The 16,038-nt window shown below is 39.9% G+C and overlaps 1 protein-coding gene across 3 annotated transcripts; it reads right to left on the minus strand.

The window, feature by feature from the left end:
- Positions 1–641: 641 nt before the first annotated feature.
- On the minus strand, positions 642–1,748 carry LOC143270817 (periphilin-1-like). Of its 3 annotated transcripts, none has more exons than XM_076561944.1 (2): positions 1,611–1,748; positions 642–1,427 (listed from the first exon to the last, which is right to left on the minus strand). In XM_076561944.1, exons 1-2 carry the CDS (start codon positions 1,726–1,728, stop codon positions 646–648), a joined length of 900 nt encoding a protein of 299 aa, XP_076418059.1. In that variant the 5' UTR covers positions 1,729–1,748; the 3' UTR covers positions 642–645. The 3 variants fall into 3 exon arrangements, with proteins under 3 accessions (XP_076418059.1, XP_076418058.1, XP_076418057.1); XM_076561943.1 differs by having other exon boundaries at positions 642–981; positions 1,102–1,748; XM_076561942.1 differs by having other exon boundaries at positions 642–1,748.
- Positions 1,749–16,038: the final 14,290 nt, after the last annotated feature.

Genomic DNA, 16,038 nt, shown 5'->3' on the forward strand with positions numbered 1-16,038 from the left:
GAAGATAATGAAATTGGGCAGTAATTAAAACCGTGATTTTTAATGTACCAATAGTTACAAATTGTATTGTGGCTCAGTGCTATGCTGGGAAGGATCAAGAAGTGAGTGGGATGTCCTAATTGTCTCTTCACTTATTCGCTGACTCACTTACAAGGTGAGGGGAGCTCAGCTGGCCTTGCTGTCTTCTGCCACGTTTCTTTTATTATTTAAATTTTTATTTGTGTTTTTTTCATTTTACATACCAATCACTGTTCTCCCTCCCTCCCCTTCTCCTGCTTCCCCCCAAGCTCCCCTCATCCTCTCCCCTGGCAATGGGACCAGAACTTATGCCGTGTACATGAACTGGCTTTATTTTTTAATTTTTTAATTCATTTGACATACCAACCACAGATCACCCTCACATCCCTCCTCCATCTCCTCGCTCCTTCCCCCCAAGACTCCCCCCATCCCCTCCTCCAAAAGGGTTAGTACTTCCATTGGGGAACAGCAAACCCTCCCCCCATCCCCTCCTCCAAAAGGGTTAGTACTTCCATTCAGTTGAGGCAGGACCAAGCTTCACCCCCATGCATCAAGGGTGAGCAAACAATCCAAAGGTAAGAAATATAGAAGCTTTTACACAATTTTTTGAACCGAGCCCTAATTCTCCTAAAAAGGGTCTCCAAAATCTGGAGTAGAATTATCATACTCCATAATGAAATGCTTGAGTTCTTCAACACGTTGCTCACCTATTTCATGCAAACTCTGCTTCATTGCAAACTGTATAGATTTTTCTAACGAACGATCCTTTTCAACCAGCCTTTCCACCACCATCCCGAAAGTTTCACAAACTTGTCGGTAAACCTTCTCAATCTCAGTGATTTTTGATGCAATCGCTTTTGAGCGAATGCTAAGCTGACTGTCTTCACACAATTCTGGGCCAGCTGTTGTGTTTGACTCGGGTTCTGCTGTCTGGTTGATACGTAATGGTTCCTTGGATCCCATCTCAAACTCGGAAATTTCAGCCAAGTTATTTTCTTCTGACTGCTTGGGATTTTCATTAGCCCTCTTGTTTGCAGCATCAGCCTGTTCCTTCTCAGTCAGCCGGCTGGGGCTTTTTAACACCTTGGATGAAGAACTTGAGGGCATAGTATCTCTTGATGATGTTTTCAAAAACTGGATGGCTCTCTCTTTACATCTTTGTCGAGACTGGTGGAAGGAGTGCATCCTGCTTCTACTGCTGAGACTGGATCCAAATCTGCTGTGTAGGGAGTCCTTCCCGCCCACACGTGATTCTCTCAAAAAAGGAGCGCCCCGTTTATGGGGAGAGCGTTGTCTTGAATAATGGGAAGAATAGAAACGTTTTCTTCTAAAGCCGTTTCTCATGGCCCTGTATTGAGGCTGTTGGCTTGTGGAATACTCATCTCTTGACCATCGGTAGCCATAATGGCCTCTTTTGTAGGATGGGGCTCTTCTTGGATCCTGAGTAAAACGGCGGCCCTTGCCCCATTCTTGGTAATCAACATGACAGTAGTATCTACTGTAGCCTCCTTCCTTGGGTTTGGCTAGCAGAGAAGATCTCTTGTCTCCCAGAGGTGGTCTCTTTGGCACAACATTGATTAATCTATGGTTGCCATCACTGGGATGGTTCCAAGAAGGCGCTTGTTTTCCTGGAAGTCGCTTGAAGTCATACCATCCCTGTGCTTGTTTTCCTGGAAGTCGCTTGTAGTCACACCATCCCTCAGACCACATTTCATCTGTTTTGGAAGGAAATGGACTTCTGCGAACAGAAATTCGTACTTCCCTTCCGGTTCACTTTCAATTTCCAACCACACTCATGGCTCAGCTCAAGAATCTGTTATTGTCTAAAAATTCGTCATCGGAACTCCCCAATAGGTACGTTCCACCAATGCTGCTGAAACCGCACCAACAGCTCTCTAATTAAACTTAGGCCTACTCAACAGCACGGAAATCATGCCAGGTACTTGAAAGCTAGGAAATTAGATGGGGCTAGTGAGGGCATGTGTCATACAGGAGAATGTAGTACCACCACTTGACTAAATCAGTACAATTCCTAAGTGAATTCCACTTACTACAAAAAAGTGTAGCTCTCACCCCTCACCAAAAAAAGCTTCTCTTTGCAACAGAGAGAGACCATTGCAGAAAACCACAACCACTCAACGTCAGAGAACAGGTGATTGTGGGGTTTCTAGCCCCAAGATACACACACAAAACTCCTGCGCCTAAGGCTCAGGGAGCATCATTAAGAGGAAGAGGAAAGATTGTAGGAACCAGAAATGAAATGGAAGCTTCACCCATGATATTTCAACAATATGACTGCCTAAACAAGACCTGAATAAGGACAATCCCATGAATATGCTAACTTGAAGGGGGAAATCTCATAGGGTTCCAACTCTAAACAAAGAACTACAGACTGCTAAAGAATTAGTCTTCCCCAGGGATCACCCTTTTAACTGGTTATCAATATCAAGTGGTCAGCTCTGAAATCAAATACATATACAAGCAACACGAAATAGACTGGAAACATCATATTTATATATTTGTGCTGGGGGTGTGTGTATTTTCGTGTGTGTTTGTGTGTGTGTGTGTGTGCATGTGATGATCAAGGAAAAGACAACATAAATTTGAGAGGCATCCAGGAGGAGAGGATATGGAAGGGAAAGAAATAGAGAAGGAAAGGATGTGATTTTTTTTCATTTCTAAAACTTTAAAAATTAAATAAAATGTAGATAAACATTTAAAACATATAAGGCCAAAAATAGAAGCACATAAAATATTTATTTAACAGTGAACAAATTTAAAATGAATCAAAATTAATTTACATAGTAGCAAAAAATCATAATATTCTAATAAATTTCACTAGTGAAAAATTAAAGTACCTTAAACTACAAGCTTATAATATATTTATTTAACATATTGTTCAAATGTAAAATTTATTAAAATTAATTTATATAACAGGAAAAATCATATTGTCATAACATTTGGCCTTTTATTTTCATTAACCCTACTGTTGAAGTTACCCATACTTGAGTCATAGAACATGGCAGAATCAAGTTGGTAATGATCTAAATGTTTCATCCCTGCTGGCTTCTTTTCATGTGCTGTAAGATGCTATGCAGGCTACCAAAGGAGAAAAGTCATCATCAGTCACACCTATCTATGAAACCTTTGAGCTACAACAATGATCATCATAACACATGGCCATTGGTGTATTAGCAGCTCAAATAGTATTGGTGTAACCAACCACTTTTTGATTGGATTTAAGTTCCTTTCCACAAGAGGAAACCCATACTAGCACCATTATCAGACCAAGAACATACAGCTAGCAGTCATAGGCCCTAGTGGAGAACTTATTACTGTTATGTTATACTGTAAATGCACATAGTATTAAACTGACTTATCATTACTGTGGTGGTAATCTAATTGTATTGAAATATTATTTTGATTTGTACTGAAATATTAATTTGATTGTATGTTAATAAATAAAGTTGTCTGGGGGTCAGAGCTATTAGAGCCATAGCAAGAGTGTGGCGGTGGTGGCACACGCCTTTAATCCCATAGATATCTGTGTGCTCAGGGTCAGAGCTATTAGAGCCATAGCAAGAGTGTGGCGGTGGTGGCATACGCCTTTAATCCCATAAGATCTCTGTGTGTTCAGGGATACAGTCAGCATTGGAGACATATGCCTTTAAGACCTAGGGGGCTGTACATTCAGACAGTGACGAGGCAGTCATGTGTTTGGGTTTACAACCAATGAGAAGGCAGAACAACATACTTTAAAAAAAACGAACGGACAGGAGGTAGGTCTCTTTTCGCGAAGCCGGGACAGCAGGAGGAAGGGTGAGATTTTAGCTCTGAGCTCTGACCTCTCGGCTTTCTCTTTTACATTGTTTCTGTGTTTCTTATTTAATAAGACGGTTGGTTACATCTACATCTGGCGCCCAACGTGACAAGAATCCATTAAAAACTGCTTGGCTTGGCGGCAGGTCCGCTTTCCCGCAAGGGCGGCAGGCGGCCCGCGGCGGCAGCGGCAGCGGCAGCGGCGGCGGCAGCGGCGGCGGCAGCGGCGGCACACGGCGGCCGGCGGCGATCGGCTTCTTAGTCCGAGCTGCTGGCGTCCTAGTCCGGGTAGCAACTTCTAGCCCGGGCCTAGGTCTGTGAGCAGCTTGCCTAAAGCCGGTGCTACAAACAACTCAGACCTGCCCTGCCGAACAGGGCCCTGCCTGTAAAGCCAACGCACGTGGTCGGAGCTTAAGGAAGCCAGACCCAAGCCTTGACTCGGCACAAGAGGGAACACGTGGCTGCATTTAAGCTTTAGCCGGCTACGCTTTCTTGTGCGTTCTCTCTTTCCTCTCTCTCTCTCTCTCTCTCTCTCTCTCTCTCTCTCTCTCTCTCTCTCTCTGGATTTACACCTGGGACACTAGGTGGCTGCTTTGAAAATCCCCTCGGATTTCTACTGTTCTACGCAGATTTGGTAAGTCATAATATATCAGATATTTTAAAGGAAACTATCTAAAAGAGAATTTTTTTCCACATTAAAAAACAAATGGGTTTTATGTGTACATTGGAAGAAAATTGGTTTTTGTTCGAAATTTTAGGCAGTCTGGCAATGGAACAACTATATAATATTAGTATTGGTGGAATTATGCACCTCATCACTATAATAATCCACATTTTAATATTTAAAAAGATAGTCAATTTAAGTGCCAGGATAACAGCGTTAGAAGAACTTGTTAAACCTGTAAAAATTCAGACAGAAGAAATTAACAGTGAAGTTGTTTCAAGTCGGGATCATAAGGTTGCAGAAAGAAAGCCTGTTTTCACACAGTCACCCTTAATTTATCCTGTAACAGTATAGCAGATGCCTGATCAAATGGCTACACAAAATACTTGGGCTCCAATTGAAATGTTGGATTTAAAAAGGTTTAAGGAGGCAATAGTATCTTATGGCATGCATTCCCCATATGTAAAGCAAATGTTAAACACTTGGTCAACATATAATAGGATCGTACCACAGGACTGGCGGGACCTCGCACAAGGTGTTCTGGAACCCAGCCAGAGACTTCAATTTCTGACTTGGTTTAAGGAGGAGGCTAAAAACATAGAAAAACAATGGAGGGATAAAGGAGTACAAGTTTGCCAGGATCAGCTTATGGGCGAAGGCCAATATGCTTCAGCACAAGCACAATGTTTATATGATGTCCAAACCCTAATTTTATGTCGAACGGCAGCCTTGAATGCATGGGACAAAGTTGAGGAACCAGGAAAAAAATCTGAGTCATTTACAAAGGTGAAGCAAGGCCCAAAAGAGTCTTTTACAGATTTTTTACAAAGACTGGCTTCAGCAGTAAAGAGAACGGTCTCGGATTCAGAAGCTGGTAAGGCAATAATTGAATCTTTGGCCTTTGAGAATGCGAATGCAGCATGCAAAAGAATAATCAGGCCATTAAGGGCAAGATCTGCACCTATGGAAGATTGGATTAGAGAAACAATTAATGTTGAAGCTGATGAGCATGATGATACATGGGTAGGAGAAGTAATTTCAAAAGGTTTGAGGAGTGTTAGATGTTTTGGATGTGGAAAGCAAGGACATTTGAAAAGGGACTGTAGACAGGTCATTTCCAGAAACAATGTTTCTTCAAGGAACAATGGCAACAGAATGCCCCTTCCTTCTGGAGTATGCAGAAGGTGTGGTAAGGGAAAACACTGGACCAACGAATGTAGATCAACAAAGGACAGACAGGGTAATCCTTTGCCTCAGTCTTCGGGAAACTCCCAGAGGGGCCTCAGGCAGGCCCCCAGTGCAAATCCAGTTCAAACCTTTCTGGCAGCCATAGAGGAAATGCCTGCTCTGGAGAGCGATTAAATAACCAAATGCCTATTGGAATAAATCATGCTGGTCAGAATGATGAAACAGAGAGAATAGAAAATTCAGGAGAAAACATAAAGAAAATTTTTTGGCAAACTTCTATTAATGAACAAAGACCAAAATTAACGATAAAAATAAATGGTGTTTTGTTGTCTGGTCTGGTAGACACAGGTGCGGACGTTACCATAATTGCACCAGAATTTTGGCATCCAACTTGGCCTCTTCAGGAGGTAAACGTTCAACTGTTAGGAATTGGGACATTATCTCAGGTGAAACAGAGTGCAAGATGGCTGGAATGTATAGGTCCAGAAGGACAGAGAGGAAAATTAAAACCATATGTGGCTAACATAACTATGAACCTGTGGGGTCGAGACTTGTTGCAACAATGGAATACTCAGATTAACATCCCTCCAATCTCAGAAACAAATCATAAACTAGCACATGTTACTGAGAGAAATATTAGAAGATATTGTTCTAATGAGTGGTCACCAGCCATCCATATTATACAAGAACAGGGCACAATAACTGACGATCTTCCAAAGACACCAACAGCTCTACCTTTAAAATGGTTAACAGACAAGCCTGTATGGGTCCAGCAATGGCCTTTAACAACAGAGAAACTCCAGGCTTTAGAAGAGCTGGTAGAAGAACAGTTAAATGCTCAGCATATTGAAGAATCAACCAGCCCTTGGAATTCTCCTGTATTTGTTATTAAAAAGAAATCTGGTAAATGGAGAATGGTAACAGACCTTAGGGCAATTAACAAAGTAATTCAGCCAATGGGTTCTCTACAATCTGGGATGCCTTTGCCTACTCTGTTACCAAAAGGATGGCCTCTCATAGTTATTGATTTAAAAGACTGTTTCTTTTCAATACCCTTACAAGAAAAAGACAAAGAAAGATTTGCTTTTACAGTGCCTACTTATAATAATTCTCAACCGGTTAAAAGATTTCAATGGAGGGTCCTCCCACAGGGAATGTTGAATAGCCCAACTCTGTGCCAATATTTTGTACAACAGCCATTGGAAGTGATACGTAAAAAATTTCCTAAATCTATAATTTATCATTATATGGACGATATTTTACTAGCTGACTCAAATGCAGATACTTTAGAAATAATGTTTGAAGAAGTAAAGAAAATTTTGCCTCGCTGGGGATTACAAATTGCTCCTGAAAAGATACAAAGAGGAGATTCTATTAATTATTTAGGATATAAAATAGAGCTACAAAAAATTAGACCCCAAAAGGTGCAAATTCGGAGAGATAGACTACAGACTCTTAATGACTTTCAAAGATTATTTGGAGATATTTCTCATCTACGAACTATTGTTGGGGTAAAAAATGATGAACTGACTAATTTGTTCAAAACCTTAGAAGGTGACAAGGACTTAAATAGTCCAAGAGAATTATCACCTGAAGCTGAGAAAGAATTAGCCTTGGTAGAAAAGAAAGTGCATGAAGGACACGTGAATCGTATTGATCCAAAGCTGGATTGCATTTTGGTTATCTTACCTTCTAGGCGTTCTCCTACTGGAATATTAATGCAGAGGGAAGATATTATATTGGAATGGATATTTTTACCAAATAAACCAAATAAAAAATTAAAAACTTATGTGGAAAAAATCTCTGACTTGATTTACAAAGGAAAATTGAGACTTCGTCAATTAGCAGGCATAGACCCAGCAGAAATTGTCGTACCATTAACTAAGGAGGACATTGAAAAATTATGGACAGAAAGTGAACCTTGGCAAAGAGCTTGCAGTAATTTTTTGGGAGAAATTAACAGCAAATATCCCAAAAGCAATAGAATTGATCTTATAAAGAGAGCTGAATGGATCTTGCCTCGAATTGTACGGCAAAAACCCATATCTGGAGTTCGTACATTTTATACAGATGCCAACAAAGAAGGAAAGGCAGGTTACAAATCAGAAAATTTAAGTAAAGTGGTTCAAAGTCCGTATAATTCAGTGCAAAAATCAGAATTGTATGCTATTCTGTTGGTATTAATGGATTTTTCAGAACCTCTCAACATAGTAACTGACTCTCAGTATGCTGAAAGAGTGGTGTTACATATTGAGACTGCAGAATTTATCCCTGATGCTTCAGAATTAACTTCACTATTTATTCAATTACAAGATACAATCAGGAAAAGGAATCATCCTTTATATATAACTCACATTCGATCCCATACTGGTCTGCCAGGCCCTCTAGCACAAGGCAATGAAGAGATTGATAAATTATTGATAGGAAATGTGCTGGAGGCCTCAGAATTTCATAAAAAACATCACGTTAATAGTAAAGGTTTAAAAAAGGATTTTTCCATAACCTGGCAACAAGCCAAAGAAATAATAAAGAAATGTCCTACTTGTTCCTTCTACAATCAGACGCCATTACCAGCAGGATGTAACCCAAAGGGTACTCAGAGAAATGAAATCTGGCAGATGGACGTGTTTCACTTTGCAGAATTTGGAAAATTGAAATATGTACACCACACTATCGATACTTATTCAGGATTTCAATGGGCAACTGCTTTGAGTTCTGAAAAAGCTGATTCTGTAATCACTCATTTGCTAGAAGTTATGGCCATCATGGGTATACCTGCACAAATCAAAACTGACAATGCTCCATCATATGTCTCTGTTAAAATGAAACAGTTTTTTGCTTATTACAATATAAAGCATATTACAGGCATACCACATAATCCTACAGGTCAAGCAGTTATAGAAAGATCAAACAGAACTCTAAAGGATATGCTAAATAAACAGAAATGGGTAACAAAAACCCCCAGAAATAGACTGCATAATGCTGTTCTAACTTTGAATTTTCTGAATGCCAATGAGAAAGGAACAACAGCTGCAGAGAGACATTGGATAATAGAAAAAACTACAGAATTAAATCAGCCTATATACTTTAAGGATGTGCTGACCTCAGAATGGAAACCAGGGTATGTATTACATTGGGGACGTGGTTTTGCTTTTGTTTCTACAGGAGAAGATAAGCTGTGGGTACCATCAAAATTGATAAAGGTTCGATTTGAACAAGAGAGACCTCTTAATTAGAGGAGGTGATAGTTCATCAACCAGCATGAACATCCAATTTAAACTAACTTGTATCAATAACACATGCCTTTTCATTTAATCAGATAATAACTTGCCAAAAAGGAACATCCCCAAAATTAGTCTTGGGGAAAGGTTTTTGTTTTTGTCTTTTAGGAGAATGAAGGTTAAGGAATCTGAAGAACACTGGACAAATGAGACAACTGAAGAAAAGGGACAAATCATCTATCCCAAGAAACAGAGTGAAACGGTGTATGGGTATATATTATCTAAAAAAAAAATTTTATGTCTTCCTAAATGTTTGTTTCTGCTTTTCTCTAAAGATTTAACACTATTGGTCTTCTAACAGTCCCAGTTCAATTAAAATTTAAAGCTGACTTTGGAGTTGGAGAATGGCTCTCTCCTTCTTTAAAATCAAGCATGTTGTTAAAAGGAAAATGCAAACTCCCTGTATCATGCCAGAATAAGAGCCATCTTCTGCTATGGTACAGGACAAAAGCAAAATTAATTAAGGGACTATTCTATTACTAATCTCAACTCTTTGATTCTATTCTGATTCTTTAAACTTTTCTCAAAGTATAAATTTTATATCAAAATTTACAAGATTAATATATATATACATTTTAAACTTTGTTAAGATATGAATGGTCACATAGAGTACTAACTAATTCTAGAAAAAAGGCTAGCTGCATATATATGTTTTTGTGTTCGAGTCTCTTATCAGTTTTCTGCAGGAAATCATGGCCAGGCCTAACATCAACTGAAGTCTCCAGAAAGAAGATGGGGCCCCACAACAACAACAATTCCACGTGGACAATAATAATATCATTAAGCTGACAAACATCATCCACAGATCAGCTTTGAACTACAAGGTGCTCAGAGCAATTTTGAGATGACTAGCTGAGATGATCCAGTCTCAAAGACTACTTGAATAAGGACTTGAGATAAACCCTGAACTTTGGCATTATACACAGACTGGATAATGAAGGATATAGTTACCTCTCTTAGAATTTGACAATTAACCTAAAATTTTTCTTTCAGGATAAAGAAAACTTCGCCCATACCCAGCAGGAAGCAATTTTAAGAATACGACGCCCACATTCCCAAAGAGGTGGTGTGGGGCGGGTGGTTTTTTGGTCTTTTTAATGGGTTTTGGGTCTGGGATAATTTTCAGTATTTAGGGGGGTTGGTTACAAGTTATTGTCAGGGGTTAGGAAAAAGGCTAAGCAAAGGAGATTAGATTTAAGGTTCTTGTTTAAAAAAAAAAAGAGAAAGAAAGAAAAGAAAAAGACAATTACTAGTTTTAAATACTTTACATTGGATTGAATTGTTTTATATTGTACACAAATTTGAAACTGATATTGTTAGAAAATGCTATATGTATATTTCTAATTGTATTTATACCATTCATTTAACAATGTAATGCAAATTTTTGATCCTTGAATGTTATTATTATCAACTATTAGGATATAAAGAAATAAAAGCTAGTAGTTAGACATTATCATAGAACTTGTAGTCATATTAGATATGTTTTAAAAATTGAGCAGAGATGTTTTAGACAGGTCATCTTCAAACCCTTCAGAGATCTACAGAATATGGCATTTAAAATGTTTTAATAACTTAGAAAATTTTTCTTTTTTGAGACATGTCGGCTCCTGGCAGTACCAATCTACTTTAGAGAAAATATGGGCATTGAAGAAACTGCATATGGAGTCAACTTTCATTCTGGCAAAAGTTAGCCACTGGACAACAAAGTATCCTCGAATCAACAGGACAAAATGGACAGACAGATCACGAAACAAGGGACTACTGATTCTTGCCAAAACAAGTGTGGTTATGGCTTTATCAAAAGGCATCTTCTGAGGCCAGGACAATATGGCCCCATCCCTGAAGTGGCCTTCGCATCCGGAAAAGATACGGTGCCCTTTTCTTCGAAGGCAGCTTAACAGGCAGAGGGCCGATGGATTCTGTTGTACAATGGAACAGCAGCTGAAAGCTCATGCCTCTCAAAAGTAGACTGGCATTTAATAGAGGGATGTGGAGAAGAAGGGGATGCTGAGATGAAGCCATATATACACAGCCAAGAAGAATGGACAGCTGAATTAAAAAACTGTCAACAATTTCCAGAATTTAAAATCCTGAATCATGACAGGACACTAGTGGAATTCAGGTGTTTCTGGTACGTGGACTGCTCTCACCCAATGTGAGGTTGAACTGTTGACCTTGTGTACATCCTACTTCACAAATGAGTCTGTCAGATACACTAAGCCTATAGGCTGAAGATGATGCCCCAACACTGCGGAGAAACCTCAGGTGACTGCCCAGGCAGCTGCCTGTTTCTGTCAACTCACAAAATTTTTTGGAAGTTGCTTGCATGCACTTCCTGTTTTTATTTTTGTTAGCTAATATTATTCCCTTCTTGGGTCTCTGAGGGAGTTGAAGATTAGTTAGTTATGGTTGAAGATTAGTTAGTTATAGTTGAACATTAATTAGGATAGAAAGTACATTAGATACATCTTGGAATTACCAAAATAGGATAGATAATGGAATTATTTTCTCTGATTCGTCAAATACCTGTTTAGGTATTTATTACTTGTATATATTGTATATAGTTATTGTACTTTTGTATATAGTTTTTCTTTTGTTAGTCATAACCTTTTGCTTTTTTTCTTTTTATTAAAATAGAAAAGGGGAAATGTGGTGGTAATCTAATTGTATTGAAATATTATTTTGATTTGTACTGAAATATTAATTTGATTGTATGTTAATAAATAAAGTTGTCTGGGGGTCAGAGCTATTAGAGCCATAGCAAGAGTGTGGCGGTGGTGGCACACGCCTTTAATCGCATAGATATCTGTGTGCTCAGGGTCAGAGCTATTAGAGCCATAGCAAGAGTGTGGCGGTGGTGGCATACGCCTTTAATCCCATAAGATCTCTGTGTGTTCAGGGATACAGTCAGCATTGGAGACATATGCCTTTAAGACCTAGGGGGCTGTACATTCAGACAGTGACGAGGCAGTCATGTGTTTGGGTTTACAACCAATGAGAAGGCAGAACAACATACTTTAAAAAAAACGAACCGACAGGAGGTAGGTCTCTTTTCGCGAAGCCGGGACAGCAGGAGGAAGGGTGAGATTTTAGCTCTGAGCTCTGACCTCTCAGCTTTCTCTTTTACATTGTTTCTGTGTTTCTTATTTAATAAGACGGTTGGTTACATCTACACATTACAGCCGTAGATCATTGTATCTCTTATTCCTCATCTAAGGAGCTCTGAAATGGAGTAAACGGTGGTTAACATAGTGGCCAACAACTGGCCAAGGTGCAGAGAATAAGAGACAGAAGAATGCTCAGCCTTAAAGGGAACCTAGGTACCTCATTCTCCCCTCACAGGCTTCAGAGATCATTGAAAAAGAGGACAAAGAAAGAGTATAATAATCTGAGGTGGTGGAGGAATACAAGGAACTTCTGGACACAGTAGGGCAGTAGCACATATGAACTCACACAAACTGCAACACCATGAAAAAGAAAACAAACCTGTGCAAGCCCAAGGCAGACCAAATCCCAGCATGGAAGTGGGAGCTGGGCACACAATCCCCCTCCATACCTAGTAGCTATTGACAAGTGTTATCTGCTGGGAAAGGAAGGGCAATTTCCTTTTAAGAGTGTAGTTCTGGGAAGTTGACATTGCTCCAGCTGAAGAACAAACACCCAAGGATATCTGGCACTACACTTTGGTCTTAAAGAAACGTTTTGTTGTTGTTGTTGTTTTAAGAAGACACAAAATTAAGTGGGTAGGAATGTGGGGGAATGAGTTGAGAAATAGTTGGCAGGGATAAATATGATCAAACACATAGAAAGAATCTCTCAAAAAACAACTAATGAAAAACAATTAAAGAAAAATCAATAAGACAGTTTCTCCAGTGTTGTTAGATTATTTGTTTCAACGAGACCTGAGGTAATTACAGTTCAGAATGAATGGACTGCATCACTACAGGCTTTTCTTAGACCTCCAGTGCCCCCAACCCCAACAGGATGAGTGAAAGAAGCCTATGCAATACTACTTGAGCTAAGGCATCCCAAGTACATCAAGCCATGATCCATACTCTTGTAGTAACATGTGGCCAATATTAATGTACGTCAAACATACTTCAAGAAACATGAAACTGGTTGAATATTTGCATGTATCAATTAGTAGGAAAGAGTAATGATCATGGGTGAAAGGCTCCATAGTAGCAGAGTAGGACTTTGGCAGTTCAAATACCACAGCAGTTTGTGAAGTGTGGAGCCTTCTCTCCTGCACTTGTTTTCACTGAATCCCTGGGGAGAAATGCCATTACAAACCTGTGCTTTCCAGACCCCCCACCCCTTACTGGGGAGCTACTTTAGTTGATGGCTGTTTTCAAAAGACCAAGAAGCAGCTAAGAAGCTAAGAATGGTGGATGCCAGAACCTGCACGAGGCATCTGCAGCTGAGGTTTATGGAAAATCAACACAACACAGACATACAGACACACACACACACACACACACACACACACACACAAATACATAAAAAAATAAATAAATAAATTAAGTGATTAATGAATAAACTGAGCCAACAAGAAAAAACGGTGCAGTTTAAAATATTATTTCTGATGCCAGTAGGGATTGAGAGCCCAAGACGGCCAACCTTGACAAACATTAATGTAAGCCTAGGAACTGTAGCCATGTGGTTGGACTCTTCAGAAGGGAATGTATGGTAACTGCTTTTTCAAGAATGTTTGAGAACATGTCACTCAGGCACCTTGGAGATTAAAGGGCAACCCTGACATTTGGTAGTATGGTCACTGACCTCCATTTGTTAACAGCACCATGCCAGCAGAGCTTTTTCATGTTTGCCATCCTCTTCACACTGGTGTAGCACCTACCTTTTCAGGAATGGCTTTGTACAACATTTATGGCCCCCTGGAATTCATCTAGCCCCCTTTGAAAGATACCTTAAAATTTGTGAGCTTGAAATGTAACCATAACGAGACTGTTACTTCTGCTTCTTGTATGCTGTCTCTGTCTTTCTTTGTGGTTCTTAGGTGTTCTTTTGCAGAGCTACCAGCTTAAGTCACACTGGGATCAAGGAAAATGGGCCTTGGTGGTTCATGTTCCTGGAGTTGGGTCCATGCCAGTGGACCATGGCTGTAGACACAGATGGTGCTCACATGCTCCAAAATACAACTTGACTTCACTGCAGCTGTTGCTGCTACTACAGCGTTATCAGCCACTGCTGCTACTGTTTCTGGGATTGCTATTTCACACTTGGTTTCTACAGCTAGTAAATTGGAGACCCTAGCAGCAAAAGTAGCTACTACAGTTAATTACTCCTTCATTCTACTGGGTATGATAAATTTAATTCAGCAGTAATATGCATTTTGATTGGCTTTAAAAGTTATAAAATTAATAAAACTTGAGTCTACTTCCTATTGGGATACCATCTTACAAAGGCTCCAATTTGCAGTAAGGCTCGTTAAGGAAGGGAATGGCTCAGTTGCCCTAATGCACTGGCTATGGGCGGGTTAGGACTTTGTTCTTTCCTGTGTCGAACGTACAGATTGGAAGCCCAGCGCCACTTTTATATCTATGGCAGCAGTTAACCCTACAGCTCACACACAGCTGAGCTCCATCACCAATGGCTCCATTACCAATGGGTCCATTACCAATGAAAACTAGAGAATCAGATATTGGGTCAAAACCTTATAGATCAAAGAAGTGTAGCATGAATCTTAAAGAGTCTTATTAATAAAATCAAACCTGAGGCCACTTATTGCGGTGAATGCTGGTAGATCAGATGCAGAACAAGGCACAGCTGTCTCACCTTGCCAATTCCTCAGCTGGTCCTGTTTCCTCAGAATGGAAGCCTCTGAGTCCTCATCCAGAATGAATCTCAGCGGAAATGTGCTGCTCCAAAGCCTGAAAGCTTCACCAGCCAAATGCTTCTAGTTTCTGGTCCTCATGCCTTATATATCTTTCCTTTCTGCCAACAGTCCCTGGGATGAAAGGCTCATTTCTTGGGATTAAAGGTATGTGTCATCATGCCTGGCTTTTTCCAATGTGGCCTTGAACTCACAGAGATCCAGAGGGATTTCTACCTCTAGAGTGCTAGGATTAAAGGTGTGTGTGCCACCATTTTCCAGCCTTTGTATCTAGTGGCTGTTCTGTCTCTGACCCCAGATAAGTTTATTAGGGTGCACAATATTTTGGGGAACACAATATTACCACAAAGAAGCACAGAAGGAGTGGCCAGCTGACCTTCCCTTTCTTACCGGAGACCCAGCCAGCACACCTTCTATCCACATGTCCCAGGTCAAAGAGAGCTCTTGATTAACAAGTCCCTCCCTCCCCCTTCCTGTCCAACTTCCCTATCTGTATTCCTGGCTTCTCTATGGCTAATTCCAGTCAGTTAGCTCCTTGTTCCAAGCACTCATTCAACGGTAACATTATTGTTTTTTAAATTTATTTATTTATTTATTTATTTATTTTAAGTTACACTCATCACTCATGATATTCATTACCTACACTCATGATATTAATCACATTTGTGGTATTCATAGATTACATTTGTAGTATTCAATCAATTTTATATGTATAATTATTATTAATATATATTAATTTTAAATGTTGAATGTCATTTCTTGAAGGGGGTAGGAGGTTAAATACAGGCTTACAGCACAATGGGAGGACCCCAGAGGGTAAAAGTTCGCTACTGATGTTTTACAATCTTGGACCTAAGCTGTTAAAGCTCTTTATTTAGGATACACACACAAGGAACTTCCCTTAAGCAGTCAGGATGGTGGAATCTGGCAGGGAATTATCATTGGGAGGATATCAAGGTCAAGGTCTGCAAGCAAGGCAACAGTTACCCAAAACGGGGGCCAGGGCCCTGCAGGTCCCCCTTTTATTAAAAAATGAGCTTCTGACTTGGGTTGCGTGGGACATCAGCAGGTCACCTTACCCATCATGGAGACGCCTGCCCAAGCCACACAGGTGCTCTGTCTTAGGATGTTGAGTGCCACCCAGGTATTACCCGTCTCTGAATACTCATTATCATACTGGCTTAATCATGTATGAGCTGTATGGTTAATTGCTG

This window comes from Peromyscus maniculatus, chromosome X (assembly GCF_049852395.1).
Source record: "Peromyscus maniculatus bairdii isolate BWxNUB_F1_BW_parent chromosome X, HU_Pman_BW_mat_3.1, whole genome shotgun sequence".
Taxonomy (NCBI): domain Eukaryota; kingdom Metazoa; phylum Chordata; class Mammalia; order Rodentia; family Cricetidae; genus Peromyscus; species Peromyscus maniculatus.

Coding starts and splice junctions, on each gene's coding strand:
- LOC143270817 (XM_076561942.1), bottom strand. CDS start 1,728: ATGTGGTCTGAGGGATGGTGTGACTACAAGCGACTTCCAGGAAAACAA.